Source organism: Coregonus lavaretus (genome assembly GCF_964263955.1).
Source record: "Coregonus lavaretus genome assembly, contig: HAP1_SCAFFOLD_315, whole genome shotgun sequence".
NCBI lineage: Eukaryota > Metazoa > Chordata > Actinopteri > Salmoniformes > Salmonidae > Coregonus > Coregonus lavaretus.
The window spans coordinates 256,428-274,609 of NW_028165262.1; the positions used below are offsets into that span (position 1 = coordinate 256,428).

At 48.5% G+C, this 18,182-nt stretch overlaps 1 protein-coding gene across 1 annotated transcript in view; it reads right to left on the reverse strand.

The window, feature by feature from the left end:
• Positions 1 to 18,182, reverse strand: part of LOC311116059 (putative E3 ubiquitin-protein ligase HERC1) — a 233,569-nt gene that overhangs the window by 185,227 nt on the left and 30,160 nt on the right. The window contains 7 exon segments of the mRNA XM_084191189.1: positions 7,291 to 7,515; positions 8,415 to 8,540; positions 10,690 to 10,855; positions 11,228 to 11,362; positions 14,777 to 14,948; positions 15,511 to 15,655; positions 17,900 to 18,027. Coding sequence (XP_084047315.1) covers positions 7,291 to 7,515; positions 8,415 to 8,540; positions 10,690 to 10,855; positions 11,228 to 11,362; positions 14,777 to 14,948; positions 15,511 to 15,655; positions 17,900 to 18,027 — 1,097 coding nt within the window.

An 18,182-nucleotide genomic window follows, 5' to 3' on the forward strand; every position in this document is an offset into this window, starting at 1 on the left:
GGAGAGGAGAGAGGAGGAGACTGTGTTACTGCCAGCTGAGCTCTAATGGGAGAGGAGAGGAGAGAGGAGGAGACTGTGTTACTGCCAGCTGAGCTCTAATGGGAGAGGAGAGGAGAGAGGAGGAGACTGTGTTACTGCCAGCTGTACTCTAATGGGAGAGGAGAGGAGCAAGGAGGAGACTGTATTACTGCCAGCTGAGCTCTAATGGGAGAGGAGAGGAGAGAGGAGGAGACTGTGTTACTGCCAGCTGAGCTCTAATGGGAGAGGAGAGGAGAGAGGAGGAGACTGTATTACTGCCAGCTGAGCTCTAATGGGAGAGGAGAGGAGAGAGGAGGCGACTGTGTTACTGCCAGCTGAGCTCTAATAGGAGAGGAGGAGACTGTGTTACTGCCAGCTGAGCTCTAATGGGAGAGGAGAGAGGAGACTGTGTTACTGCCAGCTGAGCTCTAATGGGAGAGGAGAGGAGAGAGGAGGAGACTGTGTTACTGCCAGCTGAGCTCTAATGGGAGAGGAGAGAGGAGGAGACTGTGTTACTGCCAGCTGAGCTCTAATGGGAGAGGAGGAGACTGTGTTACTGCCAGCTGAGCTCTAATGGGAGAGGAGAGGAGAGAGGAGGAGACTGTGTTACTGCCAGCTGAGCTCTAATGGGAGAGGAGAGAGGAGGAGACTGTGTTACTGCCAGCTGAGCTCTAATGGGAGAGGAGAGGAGAGAGGAGGAGACTGTGTTACTGCCAGCTGAGCTCTAATGGGAGAGAGGAGAGGAGGAGACTGTGTTACTGCCAGCTGAGCTCTAATGGGAGAGGAGAGGAGAGAGGAGGAGACTGTGTTACTGCCAGCTGAGCTCTAATGGGAGAGGAGAGGAGAGAGGAGGAGACTGTGTTACTGCCAGCTGAGCTCTAATGGGAGAGGAGAGGAGAGAGGAGGAGACTGTGTTACTGCCAGCTGAGCTCTAATGGGAGAGGAGAGGAGAGAGGAGGAGACTGTGTTACTGCCAGCTGAGCTCTAATGGGAGAGGAGAGGAGAGAGGAGGAGACTGTGTTACTGCCAGCTGAGCTCTAATGGGAGAGGAGAGAGGAGGAGACTGTGTTACTGCCAGCTGAGCTCTAATGGGAGAGGAGAGGAGAGAGGAGGAGACTGTGTTACTGCCAGCTGAGCTCTAATGGGAGAGGAGAGGAGAGAGGAGGAGACTGTGTTACTGCCAGCTGAGCTCTAATGGGAGAGGAGAGGAGCAAGGAGGAGACTGTATTACTGCCAGCTGAGCTCTAATGGGAGAGGAGAGGAGAGAGGAGGATACTGTGTTACTGCCAGCTGAGCTCTAATGGGAGAGGAGAGGAGAGAGGAGGAGACTGTATTACTGCCAGCTGAGCTCTAATGGGAGAGGAGAGGAGGAGACTGTGTTACTGCCAGCTGAGCTCTAATAGGAGAGGAGGAGACTGTGTTACTGCCAGCTGAGCTCTAATGGGAGAGGAGAGAGGAGACTGTGTTACTGCCAGCTGAGCTCTAATGGGAGAGGAGAGGAGAGAGGAGGAGACTGTGTTACTGCCAGCTGAGCTCTAATGGGAGAGGAGAGGAGGAGACTGTGTTACTGCCAGCTGAGCTCTAATGGGAGAGGAGGAGACTGTGTTACTGCCAGCTGAGCTCTAATGGGAGAGGAGAGGAGAGAGGAGGAGACTGTGTTACTGCCAGCTGAGCTCTAATGGGAGAGGAGAGAAGAGGAGACTGTGTTACTGCCAGCTGAGTTCTAATGGGAGAGGAGAGGAGAGAGGAGGAGACTGTGTTACTGCCAGCTGAGCTCTAATGGGAGAGAGGAGAGGAGGAGACTGTGTTACTGCCAGCTGAGCTCTAATGGGAGAGGAGAGGAGAGAGGAGGAGACTGTGTTACTGCCAGCTGAGCTCTAATGGGAGAGGAGAGGAGAGAGGAGGAGACTGTGTTACTGCCAGCTGAGCTCTAATGGGAGAGGAGAGGAGAGAGGAGGAGACTGTGTTACTGCCAGCTGAGCTCTAATGGGAGAGGAGAGGGGAGAGGAGGAGACTGTGTTACTGCCAGCTGAGCTCTAATGGGAGAGGAGAGGAGAGAGGAGGAGACTGTGTTACTGCCAGCTGAGCTCTAATGGGAGAGGAGAGAGGAGGAGACTGTGTTACTGCCAGCTGAGCTCTAATGGGAGAGGAGAGGAGAGAGGAGGAGACTGTGTTACTGCCAGCTGAGCTCTAATGGGAGAGGAGAGGAGCAAGGAGGAGACTGTGTTACTGCCAGCTGAGCTCTAATGGGAGAGGAGAGAGGAGGAGACTGTGTTACTGCCAGCTGAGCTCTAATGGGAGAGGAGAGAGGAGGAGACTGTGTTACTGCCAGCTGAGCTCTAATGGGAGAGGAGAGGAGCAAGGAGGAGACTGTGTTACTGCCAGCTGAGCTCTAATGGGAGAGGAGAGGAGCAAGGAGGAGACTGTATTACTGCCAGCTGAGCTCTAATGGGAGAGGAGAGGAGAGAGGAGGAGACTGTGTTACTGCCAGCTGTACTCTAATGGGAGAGGAGAGGAGCAAGGAGGAGACTGTATTACTGCCAGCTGAGCTCTAATGGGAGAGGAGAGGAGAGAGGAGGAGACTGTGTTACTGCCAGCTGAGCTCTAATGGGAGAGGAGAGGAGAGAGGAGGAGACTGTATTACTGCCAGCTGAGCTCTAATGGGAGAGGAGAGGAGAGGAGAGAGGAGGCGACTGTGTTACTGCCAGCTGAGCTCTAATAGGAGAGGAGGAGACTGTGTTACTGCCAGCTGAGCTCTAATGGGAGAGGAGAGAGGAGACTGTGTTACTGCCAGCTGAGCTCTAATGGGAGAGGAGAGGAGAGAGGAGGAGACTGTGTTACTGCCAGCTGAGCTCTAATGGGAGAGGAGAGAGGAGGAGACTGTGTTACTGCCAGCTGAGCTCTAATGGGAGAGGAGGAGACTGTGTTACTGCCAGCTGAGCTCTAATGGGAGAGGAGAGGAGAGAGGAGGAGACTGTGTTACTGCCAGCTGAGCTCTAATGGGAGAGGAGAGAGGAGGAGACTGTGTTACTGCCAGCTGAGCTCTAATGGGAGAGGAGAGGAGAGAGGAGGAGACTGTGTTACTGCCAGCTGAGCTCTAATGGGAGAGAGGAGAGGAGGAGACTGTGTTACTGCCAGCTGAGCTCTAATGGGAGAGGAGAGGAGAGAGGAGGAGACTGTGTTACTGCCAGCTGAGCTCTAATGGGAGAGGAGAGGAGAGAGGAGGAGACTGTGTTACTGCCAGCTGAGCTCTAATGGGAGAGGAGAGGAGAGAGGAGGAGACTGTGTTACTGCCAGCTGAGCTATAATGGGAGAGGAGAGGGGAGAGGAGGAGACTGTGTTACTGCCAGCTGAGCTCTAATGGGAGAGGAGAGGAGCGAGGAGGAGACTGTGTTACTGCCAGCTGAGCTCTAATGGGAGAGGAGAGAGGAGGAGACTGTGTTACTGCCAGCTGAGCTCTAATGGGAGAGGAGAGGAGAGAGGAGGAGACTGTGTTACTGCCAGCTGAGCTCTAATGGGAGAGGAGAGGAGAGAGGAGGAGACTGTGTTACTGCCAGCTGAGCTCTAATGGGAGAGGAGAGGAGCAAGGAGGAGACTGTATTACTGCCAGCTGAGCTCTAATGGGAGAGGAGAGGAGAGAGGAGGATACTGTGTTACTGCCAGCTGAGCTCTAATGGGAGAGGAGAGGAGAGAGGAGGAGACTGTATTACTGCCAGCTGAGCTCTAATGGGAGAGGAGAGGAGGAGACTGTGTTACTGCCAGCTGAGCTCTAATAGGAGAGGAGGAGACTGTGTTACTGCCAGCTGAGCTCTAATGGGAGAGGAGAGAGGAGACTGTGTTACTGCCAGCTGAGCTCTAATGGGAGAGGAGAGGAGAGAGGAGGAGACTGTGTTACTGCCAGCTGAGCTCTAATGGGAGAGGAGAGGAGGAGACTGTGTTACTGCCAGCTGAGCTCTAATGGGAGAGGAGGATACTGTGTTACTGCCAGCTGAGCTCTAATGGGAGAGGAGAGGAGAGAGGAGGAGACTGTGTTACTGCCAGCTGAGCTCTAATGGGAGAGGAGAGAAGAGGAGACTGTGTTACTGCCAGCTGAGTTCTAATGGGAGAGGAGAGGAGAGAGGAGGAGACTGTGTTACTGCCAGCTGAGCTCTAATGGGAGAGAGGAGAGGAGGAGACTGTGTTACTGCCAGCTGAGCTCTAATGGGAGAGGAGAGGAGAGAGGAGGAGACTGTGTTACTGCCAGCTGAGCTCTAATGGGAGAGGAGAGGAGAGAGGAGGAGACTGTGTTACTGCCAGCTGAGCTCTAATGGGAGAGGAGAGGAGAGAGGAGGAGACTGTGTTACTGCCAGCTGAGCTCTAATGGGAGAGGAGAGGGGAGAGGAGGAGACTGTGTTACTGCCAGCTGAGCTCTAATGGGAGAGGAGAGGAGAGAGGAGGAGACTGTGTTACTGCCAGCTGAGCTCTAATGGGAGAGGAGAGAGGAGGAGACTGTGTTACTGCCAGCTGAGCTCTAATGGGAGAGGAGAGGAGAGAGGAGGAGACTGTGTTACTGCCAGCTGAGCTCTAATGGGAGAGGAGAGGAGAGAGGAGGAGACTGTATTACTGCCAGATGAGCTCTAATGGGAGAGGAGAGGAGAGAGGAGGAGACTGTGTTACTGCCAGCTGAGCTCTAATGGGAGAGGAGAGGAGAGAGGAGGAGACTGTATTACTGCCAGCTGAGCTCTAATGGGAGAGGAGAGGAGAGAGGAGGAGACTGTGTTACTGCCAGCTGAGCTCTAATGGGAGAGGAGAGGAGAGAGGAGGAGACTGTATTACTGCCAGCTGAGCTCTAATGGGAGAGGAGAGGAGAGAGGAGGAGACTGTGTTACTGCCAGCTGAGCTCTAATAGGAGAGGAGGAGACTGTGTTACTGCCAGCTGAGCTCTAATGGGAGAGGAGAGGAGGAGACTGTGTTACTGCCAGCTGAGCTCTAATGGGAGAGGAGAGGAGAGAGGAGGAGACTGTGTTACTGCCAGCTGAGCTCTAATGGGAGAGGAGAGAGGAGGAGACTGTGTTACTGCCAGCTGAGCTCTAATGGGAGAGGAGGAGACTGTGTTACTGCCAGCTGAGCTCTAATGGGAGAGGAGAGGAGAGAGGAGGAGACTGTGTTACTGCCAGCTGAGCTCTAATGGGAGAGGAGAGAGGAGGAGACTGTGTTACTGCCAGCTGAGCTCTAATGGGAGAGGAGAGGAGAGAGGAGGAGACTGTGTTACTGCCAGCTGAGCTCTAATGGGAGAGAGGAGAGGAGGAGACTGTGTTACTGCCAGCTGAGCTCTAATGGGAGAGGAGAGGAGAGAGGAGGAGACTGTGTTACTGCCAGCTGAGCTCTAATGGGAGAGGAGAGGAGAGAGGAGGAGACTGTGTTACTGCCAGCTGAGCTCTAATGGGAGAGGAGAGGAGAGAGGAGGAGACTGTGTTACTGCCAGCTGAGCTCTAATGGGAGAGGAGAGAGGAGGAGACTGTGTTACTGCCAGCTGAGCTCTAATGGGAGAGGAGAGGAGAGAGGAGGAGACTGTGTTACTGCCAGCTGAGCTCTAATGGGAGAGGAGAGGAGAGGAGGAGACTGTGTTACTGCCAGCTGAGCTCTAATGGGAGAGGAGAGGAGAGGAGGAGACTGTGTTACTGCCAGCTGAGCTCTAATGGGAGAGGAGAGGAGAGAGGAGGAGACTGTGTTACTGCCAGCTGAGCTCTAATGGGAGAGGAGAGGAGGAGACTGTGTTACTGCCAGCTGAGCTCTAATGGGAGAGGAGAGGAGAGGAGGAGACTGTGTTACTGCCAGCTGAGCTCTAATGGGAGAGGAGAGGAGAGAGGAGGAGACTGTGTTACTGCCAGCTGAGCTCTAATGGGAGAGGAGGAGAGGAGGAGACTGTGTTACTGCCAGCTGAGCTCTAATGGGAGAGGAGAGGAGAGAGGAGGAGACTGTGTTACTGCCAGCTGAGCTCTAATGGGAGAGGAGAGAGGAGAGGAGGAGACTGTGTTACTGCCAGCTGAGCTCTAATGGGAGAGGAGAGAGGAGGAGACTGTGTTACTGCCAGCTGAGCTCTAATGGGAGAGGAGAGGAGAGGAGGAGACTGTGTTACTGCCAGCTGAGCTCTAATGGGAGAGGAGAGGAGAGGAGGAGACTGTGTTACTGCCAGCTGAGCTCTAATGGGAGAGGAGAGGAGAGGAGAGGAGAGACTGTGTTACTGCCAGCTGAGCTCTAATGGGAGAGGAGAGGAGAGAGGAGGAGACTGTGTTACTGCCAGCTGAGCTCTAATGGGAGAGGAGAGGAGAGGAGGAGACTGTGTTACTGCCAGCTGAGCTCTAATGGGAGAGGAGAGGAGAGAGGAGGAGACTGTGTTACTGCCAGCTGAGCTCTAATGGGAGAGGAGAGGAGAGAGGAGGAGACTGTGTTACTGCCAGCTGAGCTCTAATGGGAGAGGAGGAGACTGTGTTACTGCCAGCTGAGCTCTAATGGGAGAGGAGAGGAGAGAGGAGGAGACTGTGTTACTGCCAGCTGAGCTCTAATGGGAGAGGAGAGGAGAGGAGGAGACTGTGTTACTGCCAGCTGAGCTCTAATGGGAGAGGAGAGGAGAGAGGAGGAGACTGTGTTACTGCCAGCTGAGCTCTAATGGGAGAGGAGAGGAGAGAGGAGAGGGTGACAGTCTCACTATGCAGTACGACAAGGTAAAACAGCAGAGCAACAGGATGTTTTTTGCATGGTTTTAAAGACAGGATGTTTTACTTGCCCAGAGCTGTTTCAGGAGACATAACAGCGTTAGGAGAGGAGACCGTTTTTCATCTAGGCTATCAATATTATTGGAAACAGTCTATTCAGTGTTCAATGGTTTAATTACTCTATTACCGCTGTAAACCCTATTTCAGATATAGTCATATTTTTACATTTACATTTTAAGTCATTTAGCAGACGCTCTTATCCAGAGCGACTTACAGGAGCAATTAGGGTTAAGTGCCTTGCTCAAGGGCACATCGACAGATTTTTCACCTAGTCGGCTCAGGGATTAGAACCAGCGACCTTTCGGTTACTGGCACAACGCTCTTACCCACTAAGCTACCTGCCACCCTAGTCATAGACTGGAAGACTCCCAAGAACAGCGGTGCAGGGTTTGTTCTCCATCCATTCCCTACCTTCAATCCTGAAGCAACATAACATAACTATATACTCTCATAACATAACTATATACTCTCTATGAGATAGAATGATCTGGAACAACCATGCTGCCTCTCTCCTCACCGTGTAGAAGCCCAGGTTCCTGAGCAGGGTCTTCATTAGGATCTCGGCCAGGTGTGTGTCAGGGTTGGTGCCGGGGGCTCCGTAGGGGGGGTCCAGGCTGCAGGAGGAGGCGGAGGAGGAGGCGGCCAGGGCCTCGGGGGCGTCAGGGGGACTGCTGAACCCCAGGAGGGACGCTACATGGGTGTGGTCTTGGAGCGAAGTCAGAATGATGTCCAGCTGCATCCTCTGGAAACACAGGGTCAGAGATGAGGGGTTAGAGGTCAGGGACAGGGACAGGATGTGGCTAAAGAGAGATACACAGAGGTCAGCTATCTATCTATCTATGGCAGCATTTTCACCAAACGTGCACTTAGTTTCATTTGACCTGTTTTCTATTGAAATGTTTTTGTATATATCCATAAAAATTATGCTGATTCATGATTTCGACTGGCTGAGAAAAGCTGCCTGCCTGTCTGTCTCGTCCCGACTCCTGACACGTTCATTACTATGGGACAGCTGGAGATCGATTTCAATAGTGAAACAATGTTGCAAATGTCGGAGTGACAGACAGCAAGGTTTATACAAATCTCCGCTGTTGAAAACTAAATGTTAGTCTAAACGAAATGTGAGATAATGTCTAGATGCTTTTTATAGTGGCAATCAAGTTTATAAATTGCCTGGCAGGGTTGATGAGACAGTGGATTGGGCAGTCAGATGGAACAGAGTAAATAGGCATTTTAACGTCATAGATTTAGCCGGTGGTAACTTGTGGAATAGACACCGGCTGGAATGCGCTTTTAACCAATCAGCACTCAGGATTAGACACACCTGTTGTATATCAGACCGTATACCACGGGTATGACACAACATTACATTTTACTGCTCTAATTACGTTGGTAACCAGTTTATAATAGCAATAAGACACCTCAGGGGTTTGTGATATATGGTCAATATACCACAGCTAAGGGCTGTATCCAGACACTCCGTGTTGCGTCGTGTTTAAGAACAGCCCATAGCCGTGGTATATTGGCCATATACCACACCCCCTCGGGCCTTATTGCTTAATTAGAACTAGGGCCTTATTGATATAGTCACAGGTAAATGGCGTTGTTCGGCCCGACGTGCAATACACCTATGGACTATACCTGTCCTTTAGACAGACTCTCCCAGCGGTCAGGGCCCTGGGGCAGCAGGGAGTGAAGAAGCTCCATCCTCTCTCTCAGAGGAGGTAACAGCATAGTGGCCCCCACAGACAGAGTCTCGATCACAGCCTGGAGAAAACAGGGAGATGGGTCAACACAACAGAGACAGTGTTACAGCCAGACAACACAGAGACACAGAGACACAGTGTTACAGCCAGACAACACAGAGACACAGTGTTAGAGCCTGACAACACAGAGACACAGTGTTAGAGCCTGACAACACAGAGACACAGTGTTAGAGCCTGACAACACAGAGACACAATGTTAGAGCCTGACAACACAGAGACACAGTGTTAGAGCCTGACAACACAGAGACACAATGTTAGAGCCTGACAACACAGAGACACAGTGTTAGAGCCTGACAACACAGAGACACAGTGTTAGAACCTGACAACACAGAGACACAGTGTTAGAGCCTGACAACACAGAGACACAGTGTTAGAGCCTGACAACACAGAGACACAGCGACACAGTGTTAGAACCTGACAACACAGAGACACAGTGTTAGAGCCTGACAACACAGAGACACAGTGTTAGAGCCTGACAACACAGAGACACAATGTTAGAGCCTGACAACACAGAGACACAGTGTTAGAGCCTGACAACACAGAGACACAATGTTAGAGCCTGACAACACAGAGACACAGTGTTAGAGCCTGACAACACAGAGACACAGTGTTAGAACCTGACAACACAGAGACACAGTGTTAGAGCCTGACAACACAGAGACACAGTGTTAGAGCCTGACAACACAGAGACACAGCGACACAGTGTTAGAACCTGACAACACAGAGACACAGAGACACAGTGTTAGAGCCGGACAACACAGAGACACAGTGTTAGAGCCTGACAACACAGAGACACAGCGACACAGTGTTAGAACCTGACAACACAGAGACACAGTGTTAGAGCCTGACAACACAGAGACACAGTGTTAGAGCCTGACAACACAGAGACACAATGTTAGAGCCTGACAACACAGAGACACAGTGTTAGAGCCTGACAACACAGAGACACAATGTTAGAGCCTGACAACACAGAGACACAGTGTTAGAGCCTGACAACACAGAGACACAGTGTTAGAACCTGACAACACAGAGACACAGTGTTAGAGCCTGACAACACAGAGACACAGTGTTAGAGCCTGACAACACAGAGACACAGCGACACAGTGTTAGAACCTGACAACACAGAGACACAGAGACACAGTGTTAGAGCCGGACAACACAGAGACACAGTGTTAGAGCCTGACAACACAGAGACACAGAGACACAGTGTTAGAGCCTGACAACACAGAGACACAGTGTTAGAGCCTGACAACATAGAGACACAGTGTTAGAGCTGGACAACACAAAGACACAGTGTTAGAGCCTGACAACACAGAGACACAGAGACACAGTGTTAGAGCCTGACAACACAGAGACACAGAGACACAGTGTTAGAGCCTGACAACACAGAGACACAGTGTTAGAGCCTGACAACACAGAGACACAGTGTTAGAGCCTGACAACACAGAGACACAGTGTTAGAGCCTGACAACACAGAGACACAGTGTTAGAGCCTGACAACACAGAGACACAGTGTTAGAGCCTGACAACACAGAGACACAATGTTACAGCCTGACAACACAGAGACACAGTGTTAGAGCCTGACAACACAATCAGAGGAGTTAACAGCATAGAGGCCTCTACAGACAGAGTCTCAATCACAGCCTGGTTTCACAGAGATGTACCACAGAGATGTACCACAGAGATGTACCACAGAGATGTACCACAGTCCCCTACAGACAGCATCTCAATCACAGCCTGGTTACACAGAGATGTACCACAGAGATGTACCACAGAGATGTACCACAGTCCCCTACAGACAGAGTCTCAATCACAGCCTGGCATAAACAACAACAACAACAACAACGCCTCAGAATGAGAGGAGGTAACAGCATGACTATCGATCTCAATCCCAGCCTGACAACCACAACACAGTGACACCGGGGTTGGCTCAGGGACAAACCCCAAGGGGTTAAGGAGCTGGCATGTAGTCAAGTTCAGACCAGTCAGTCAACAGATGAAGCCTTGTTGCTTCACATATCCAGAGTCCATATTACCATCTCTAGTCTGAAAGGTCATGTTGTCAATCTATAGTGTAAACATTTGGCCTGTTTACAGACACCCTTCAATGAACAGCTAATCTAGTGATTACTGTGTAAGCCAGTGCTCACCTCTTGGATCTCATCAGGAACAGAGGAGTCCATCAGTCTGAAGAGAAGGTTCCGGAGGGGGCGGGCCTGTCGCCCTAGGATACTGGTGGCCACGCCCCCAGCCAGAGCCAGAGCCAGGTGATTGGACAGCAGTCGAAGGCAGAGTTTCAGGAAGTTGTGATGATCCCTGTAATGAAGCAGTAGAATAGAGTGTTATGATATTGTCTGGATAAAACACAGCAGAAAGTCAACGCAACAGTTTTCATTCATCTCAATGATCGTAGCGCGAGTCAAATGCTACAGAAGTATATTGTGTATTTGCATTGGTCTTATGGGACTGTTAATGCCTCAGATGAATAGTCACCTGACATAGGTGGAGGCTACTGTCACTTTAAATCTGAGAGACGGTTTCATTGGAATGGGGGTTAGAATGGAATGAATGGAACAACATTTAAACACATGGTTTCCATGAGCTGGATACCGTTCCAATGATCCCATTCCAGTCTTTACTATGAGCCTCCACCTGTAGGGTTCACCCCTGGTGCCTGCAGGTACCCACCTGGACGAGGGGAAGGGGAGGGGTGGCACCTCGCTGTTGATGCCGTCACAGTAGCGCTCTAGGAAGGAACGCAGGTGAGAGAAAGTGCTTTCTTCCAGGTCCACACAGTAGGGTCTGTGCCATGCTACCACCTGTCTGTCCCGGAATTCAAAACACAACAATATATTATAGCTAGTTCACTATCATCTCATATCTAAAAAAAATAACTCCTCAACACCATAGTATGTGTAAACTCGGTAGGCCCAAGCTTCTCAACAAGATCAGATTTGGAAGGGAGGTGTGTGTGTGTGTGTGTGTGTGTGTGTGTGTGTGTGTGTGTCTGTGTGTGTGTGTGTGTGTGTGTGTGTGTGTGTGTGTGTGTGTGTGGTGTGTGTGTGGTGTGTGTGTGTGTGTGTGTGTGTGTGTGTGTGTGTGTGTGTCTGTGTGTGTGTGTGTGTGTGTGTGTGTGTGTGTGTGTGTGTGTGTGTAGGTGTGTGTGTGTAGGTGTGTACATGTGTGTGTGTGTGTGTGTGTGTGTGTGTGTGTGTGTGTGTGTGTGTGTGTGTGTGTGTGTGTAAACAGTAGGAATAGTCCCTGCTGACCCCCTGGAGGTCTGAAGTCCAGGGCCGCCTGCTGAATGCTGCAGCAGACTCAGCATTCCACATAGAAATACCATGGGTAGAGATGCTAGCGTAATTAGTAAAGCCCAACCGATATGGCTTTTTGGGTCAGATTTTTTTTTTGGGGGGGTGGGGGGGTTAACGATAGATCTGCCGATACACTGAAATAAAAAGTAACATTTTTCCACACTGAATTTTCATACATTTCCATCCAAAAGAGCAATTGTCCAATAACTATGCTTCAAATGTTGATTTCATACATTGTGACATTAATGACATCATGAGAATGGCCGCAAGTGTTCAGATTAGCGTGAGATTCCCCTTTTCATCCTATTTATTCAATATTGGTTATCGGTGGAATTATCGGTAAAAGGCCAATATCGGCCGATAATGTCGGTGAACCAACATATCGGTGGGGCTCAATAATAGGTCTTTAACTCCACACATCAGAGGTCAGCTCAGCTCACTACATCTGAATGCGTCCCTAATTTCATGAAGAGCTGACATGCTTCCCTTCTCCTCTCTCTAAAGGATCAGAGAGGCTTGTGTTCTACACAGCAGAGTTCTACTTCCACAACGTTGTGCCCTACTGAAGGCAGACCTCAGAAGACCATTGGTTCTGTACCTGTACCTGTACCTGTCCCTGGGCAGAGCGGTCCACGCCAGGCTGTCTCTTCTACATGCTATCTTTCTATACTGACCTGTCCCTGGGCATCATGTCTCTTCTACATGCTATATTTCTATACTGACCTGTCCCTGGGCATCATGTCTCTTCTACATGCTATATTTCTATACTGACCTGTCCCTGGGCATCATGTCTCTTCTACATGCTATATTTCTATACTGACCTGTCCCTAGGCATCATGTCTCTTCTAAATGCTATATTTCTATACTGACCTGTCCCTGGGCATCATGTCTCTTCTATATTTCTATACTGACCTGTCCCTGGGCATCATGTCTCTTCTACATGCTATATTTCTATACTGACCTGTCCCTGGGCATCATGTCTCTTCTACATGCTATATTTCTATACTGACCTGTCCCTGGGCATCATGTCTCTTCTATATTTCTATACTGACCTGTCCCTGGGCATCATGTCTCTTCTACATGCTATATTTCTATACTGACCTGTCCCTGGGCATCATGTCTCTTCTACATGCTATATTTCTATACTGACATGTCCCTGGGCATCATGTCTCTTCTATATTTCTATACTGACCTGTCCCTGGGCATCATGTCTCTTCTAAATGCTATCTTTCTATACTGACCTGTCCCTGTGCATCATGTCTCTTCTACATGCTATATTTCTATACTGACCTGTCCCTGTGCATCATGTCTCTTCTACATGCTATATTTCTATACTGACCTGTCCCTGGGCATCATGTCTCTTCTACATGCTATATTTCTATACTGACCTGTCCCTGGGCATCATGTCTCTTCTAAATGCTATATTTCTATACTGACCTGTCCCTGGGCATCATGTCTCTTCTACATGCTATATTTCTATACTGACCTGTCCCTGGGCATCATGTCTCTTCTATATTTATATACTGACCTGTCACTGGGCATCATGTCTCTTCTACATGCTATATTTCTATATTGACCTGTCCCTGGGCATCATGTCTCTTCTACATGCTATATTTCTATACTGACCTGTCCCTGGGCATCATGTCTCTTTTATATTTCTATACTGACCTGTCCCTGGGCATCATGTCTCTTCTAAATGCTATATTTCTATACTGACCTGTCCCTGGGCATCATGTCTCTTCTATATTTCTATACTGACCTGTCCCTGGGCATCATGTCTCTTCTAAATGCTATCTTTCTATACTGACCTGTCCCTGTGCATCATGTCTCTTCTAAATGCTATATTTCTATACTGACCTGTCCCTGGGCATCATGTCTCTTCTAAATGCTATATTTCTATACTGACCTGTCCCTGGGCATCATGTCTCTTCTACATGCTATATTTCTATACTGACCTGTCCCTGGGCATCATGTCTCTTCTACATGCTATATTTCTATACTGACCTGTCCCTGGGCATCATGTCTCTTCTACATGCTATATTTCTATACTGACCTGTCCCTGGGCATCATGTCTCTTCTATATTTCTATACTGACCTGTCCCTGGGCATCATGTCTCTTCTACATGCTATATTTCTATATTGACCTGTCCCTGGGCATCATGTCTCTTCTACATGCTATATTTCTATACTGACCTGTCCCTGGGCATCATGTCTCTTCTATATTTCTATACTGACCTGTCCCTGGGCATCATGTCTCTTCTAAATGCTATATTTCTATACTGACCTGTCCCTGGGCATCATGTCTCTTCTACATGCTATATTTCTATACTGACCTGTCCCTGGGCATCATGTCTCTTCTACATGCTATATTTCTATATTGACCTGTCCCTGGGCATCATGTCTCTTCTACATGCTATATTTCTATACTGACCTGTCCCTGGGCATCATGTCTCTTCTATATTTCTATACTGACCTGTCCCTGGGCATCATGTCTCTTCTAAATGCTATATTTCTATACTGACCTGACCCTGGGCATCATGTCTCTTCTAAATGCTATATTTCTATACTGACCTGTCCCTGGGCATCATGTCTCTTCTAAAAGCTATATTTCTATACTGACCTGTCCCTGGGCATCATGTCTCTTCTAAATGATATATTTCTATACTGACCTGTCCCTGGGCATCATGTCTCTTCTACATGCTATATTTCTATACTGACCTGACCCTGGGCATCATGTCTCTTCTATATTTCTATACTGACCTGTCCCTGGGCATCATGTCTCTTCTACATGCTATATTTATATACTGACCTGTCCCTGGGCATCATGTCTCTTCTACATGCTATATTTCTATACTGACCTGTCCCTGGGCATCATGTCTCTTCTAAATGCTATGTTTCTACCGGGTCCGGTAGGAGTACCAACCTGTCCCTGGGCAGAGCGGTCCATGCCAGGCTGTGGGAGGTGCCAGCTGAGATCTGCTGGATGGCCACACCGTCCAGACCGACCACCTTCTTAGGCTTGGTGATGGGACCAGTAGAGTTACCCTGGCCACACTGGCCCATGGAGTTGTTCCCCCACGCATACACCTCATTGTCTAGGAGGAGGAGAGAGAGATGAGAGACAAAAATGTCATATCAGTTGATTCAATCATTCATCACAGGGGGGGGGGGTCATTTTCTTGGGATGTTATGACGTGGTTAAAAAAAAGTGGTGTGAGGTTAAAGAAATGAGGTTAAGAAGTGGTGAAATGTGCACTTGCATTGTATGGAGTGATAAGAATCTCCCCTTTCAGAAACAACAGAATATATGACTTATCCTGGTTGAACTTTACAGATAAACAAGAGAATCTCTAGTAAACAGTTCAAACAGGATAAGTCAATACTGCCTCATCTCTAGCTCTCTATTGTGTGTTTAACTTGTGGTTAAAGGGTGGTCTGGGTGGTCTAGCGATTAGCCCCTGTATCTCTGCACTGTCTCTGTCCAATACACTGGAACAATCTTTAGTAAATAATCGGATATCGCCTGGGGTGGTCTAGTCGTTTAAGCTGCTGCCTCGCTCTACTACCTTCTATCTCTATCTCACTAGCCAAGAAACATACAAAATACTGATTTTTTTTATTTAAAATACATTTTTAAAAAGTGTTTGGATGTTTTACCGTGTGAGAGAGCTACACAGTGGCTGTCTCCTATGGAGAGGTCTACCACCCTGGTCGCTGCCAACTCCTCAATCAGCTTTGGTCTCAGAGCAGTGGCTTCAGAGGACCCACAGCCCAGACAGGCCCCACAGCCCCAGGCATACACCTAGACATAACACAGGGAATAGGACCAGTCACTAGAACACAGCCCCAGGCATACACCTAGACATAACACAGGATATAGGACCAGTCACTAGAACACAGGACAGCATAGGGCCAGTCACTATAACACAGGGTATAGGGCCAGTCACTATAACACAGGATATAGGACCAGTCACTACAACACAGGATATAGGACCAGTCACTACAACACAGGATATAGGACCAGTCACTACAACACAGGATATAGGACCAGTCACTAGAACACAGGACCAGTCACTAGAACACAGGACCAGTCACTATTACACAGGGTATAGGACCAGTCACTAGAACACAGGATATAGGACCAGTCACTATAACACAGGATATAGGACCAGTCACTAGAACACAGGATATAGGACCAGTCACTAGAACACAGGATATAGCACCAGTCACTAGAACACAGGATATAGGACCAGTCACTAGAACACAGGATATAGGACCAGTCACTAGAACACAGGATATAGGACCAGTCACTATAACACAGGATATAGGACCCAGTCACTAGAACACAGGATATAGGACCAGTCACTAGAACACAGGATATAGGACCAGTCACTAGAACACAGGATATAGGACCAGTCACTAGAACACAGGATATAGGACCAGTCACTAGAACACAGGATATAGCACCAGTCACTAGAACACAGGATATAGGACCAGTCACTATAACACAGGATATAGGACCAGTCACTATAACACAGGATATAGGACCAGTCACTAGAACACAGGATATAGGACCAGTCACTAGAACACAGGATATAGGACCAGTCACTAGAACACAGGATATAGGACCAGTCACTAGAACACAGGATATAGGACCAGTCACTATAACACAGGATATAGGACCAGTCACTATAACACAGGATATAGGACCAGTCACTAGAACACAGGATATAGGACCAGTCACTATAACACAGGATATAGGACCAGTCACTATAACACAGGATATAGGACCAGTCACTAGAACACAGGATATAGGACCAGTCACTAGAACACAGGATATAGCACCAGTCACTAGAACACAGGATATAGCACCAGTCACTAGAACACAGGATATAGGACCAGTCACTAGAACACAGGATATAGCACCAGTCACTAGAACACAGGATATAGCACCAGTCACTAGAACACAGGATATAGGACCAGTCACTAGAACACAGGATATAGGACCAGTCACTAGAACACAGGATATAGGACCAGTCACTAGAACACAGGATATAGGACCAGTCACTAGAACACAGGATATAGGACCCAGTCACTAGAACACAGGATATAGGACCAGTCACTAGAACACAGGATATAGGACCAGTCAATAGAACACAGGATATAGGACCAGTCACTAGAACACAGGATATAGGACCAGTCACTAGAACACAGGATATAGGACCAGTCACTATAACACAGGATATAGAACCAGTCACTAGAACACAGGATATAGGACCAGTCACTATAACACAGGATATAGGACCAGTCACTAGAACACAGGACCAGTCACTAGAACACAGGATATAGGACCAGTCACTAGAACACAGGATATAGGACCAGTCACTAGAACACAGGATATAGGACCAGTCACTAGAACACAGGATCAGTCACTAGAACACAGGATATAGAACCAGTCACTATAACACAGGATATAGGACCAGTCACTAGAACACAGGATATAGGACCAGTCACTAGAACACAGGATATAGGACCAGTCACTATAACACATGATATAGGACCAGTCACTAGAACACAGGATATAGGACCAGTCACTAGAACACAGGATCAGTCACTAGAACACAGGATATAGGACCAGTCACTAGAACACAGGATATAGAACCAGTCACTAGAACACAGGATATAGGACCAGTCACTAGAACACAGGATATAGGACCAGTCACTAGAACACATGATATAGGACCAGTCACTATAACACAGGATATAGAACCAGTCACTAGAACACAGGATATAGGACCAGTCACTATAACACAGGATATAGGACCAGTCACTAGAACACAGGATATAGGACCAGTCACTAGAACACAGGATATAGAACCAGTCACTAGAACACAGGATATAGGACCAGTCACTAGAACAATAGTTTAAAAACTATTTTGACAAGAGACAACTGAAAAAGAGTTCCAAACGATTAAGTTGCAAACGTTCAAGATTCCTCCCTCCCGTTCATAAAAAGTGTAAACTGCCAGTTAACTGCCAATCCTACCTGTCCAGTGGAGGTCAGGGCCAGGGAGGACTGGCTTCCAGCACACCCTTTCCTTATGAACATCCCCTGCAAGGCCTCCACTACCTTGGGTTTGTACACGCGGTTTGTATCTCCATGACCCAGTTTCCCTGAAGGGTAGACAAAATTACACATTTACCCAGTTTCCCTGAAGGATAGACAAAATTACACATTTACCCAGTTTCCCTGAAGGGTAGACAAAATTACACATTTACCCAGTTTCCCTGAAGGATAGACAAAATTACACATTTACCCAGTTTCCCTG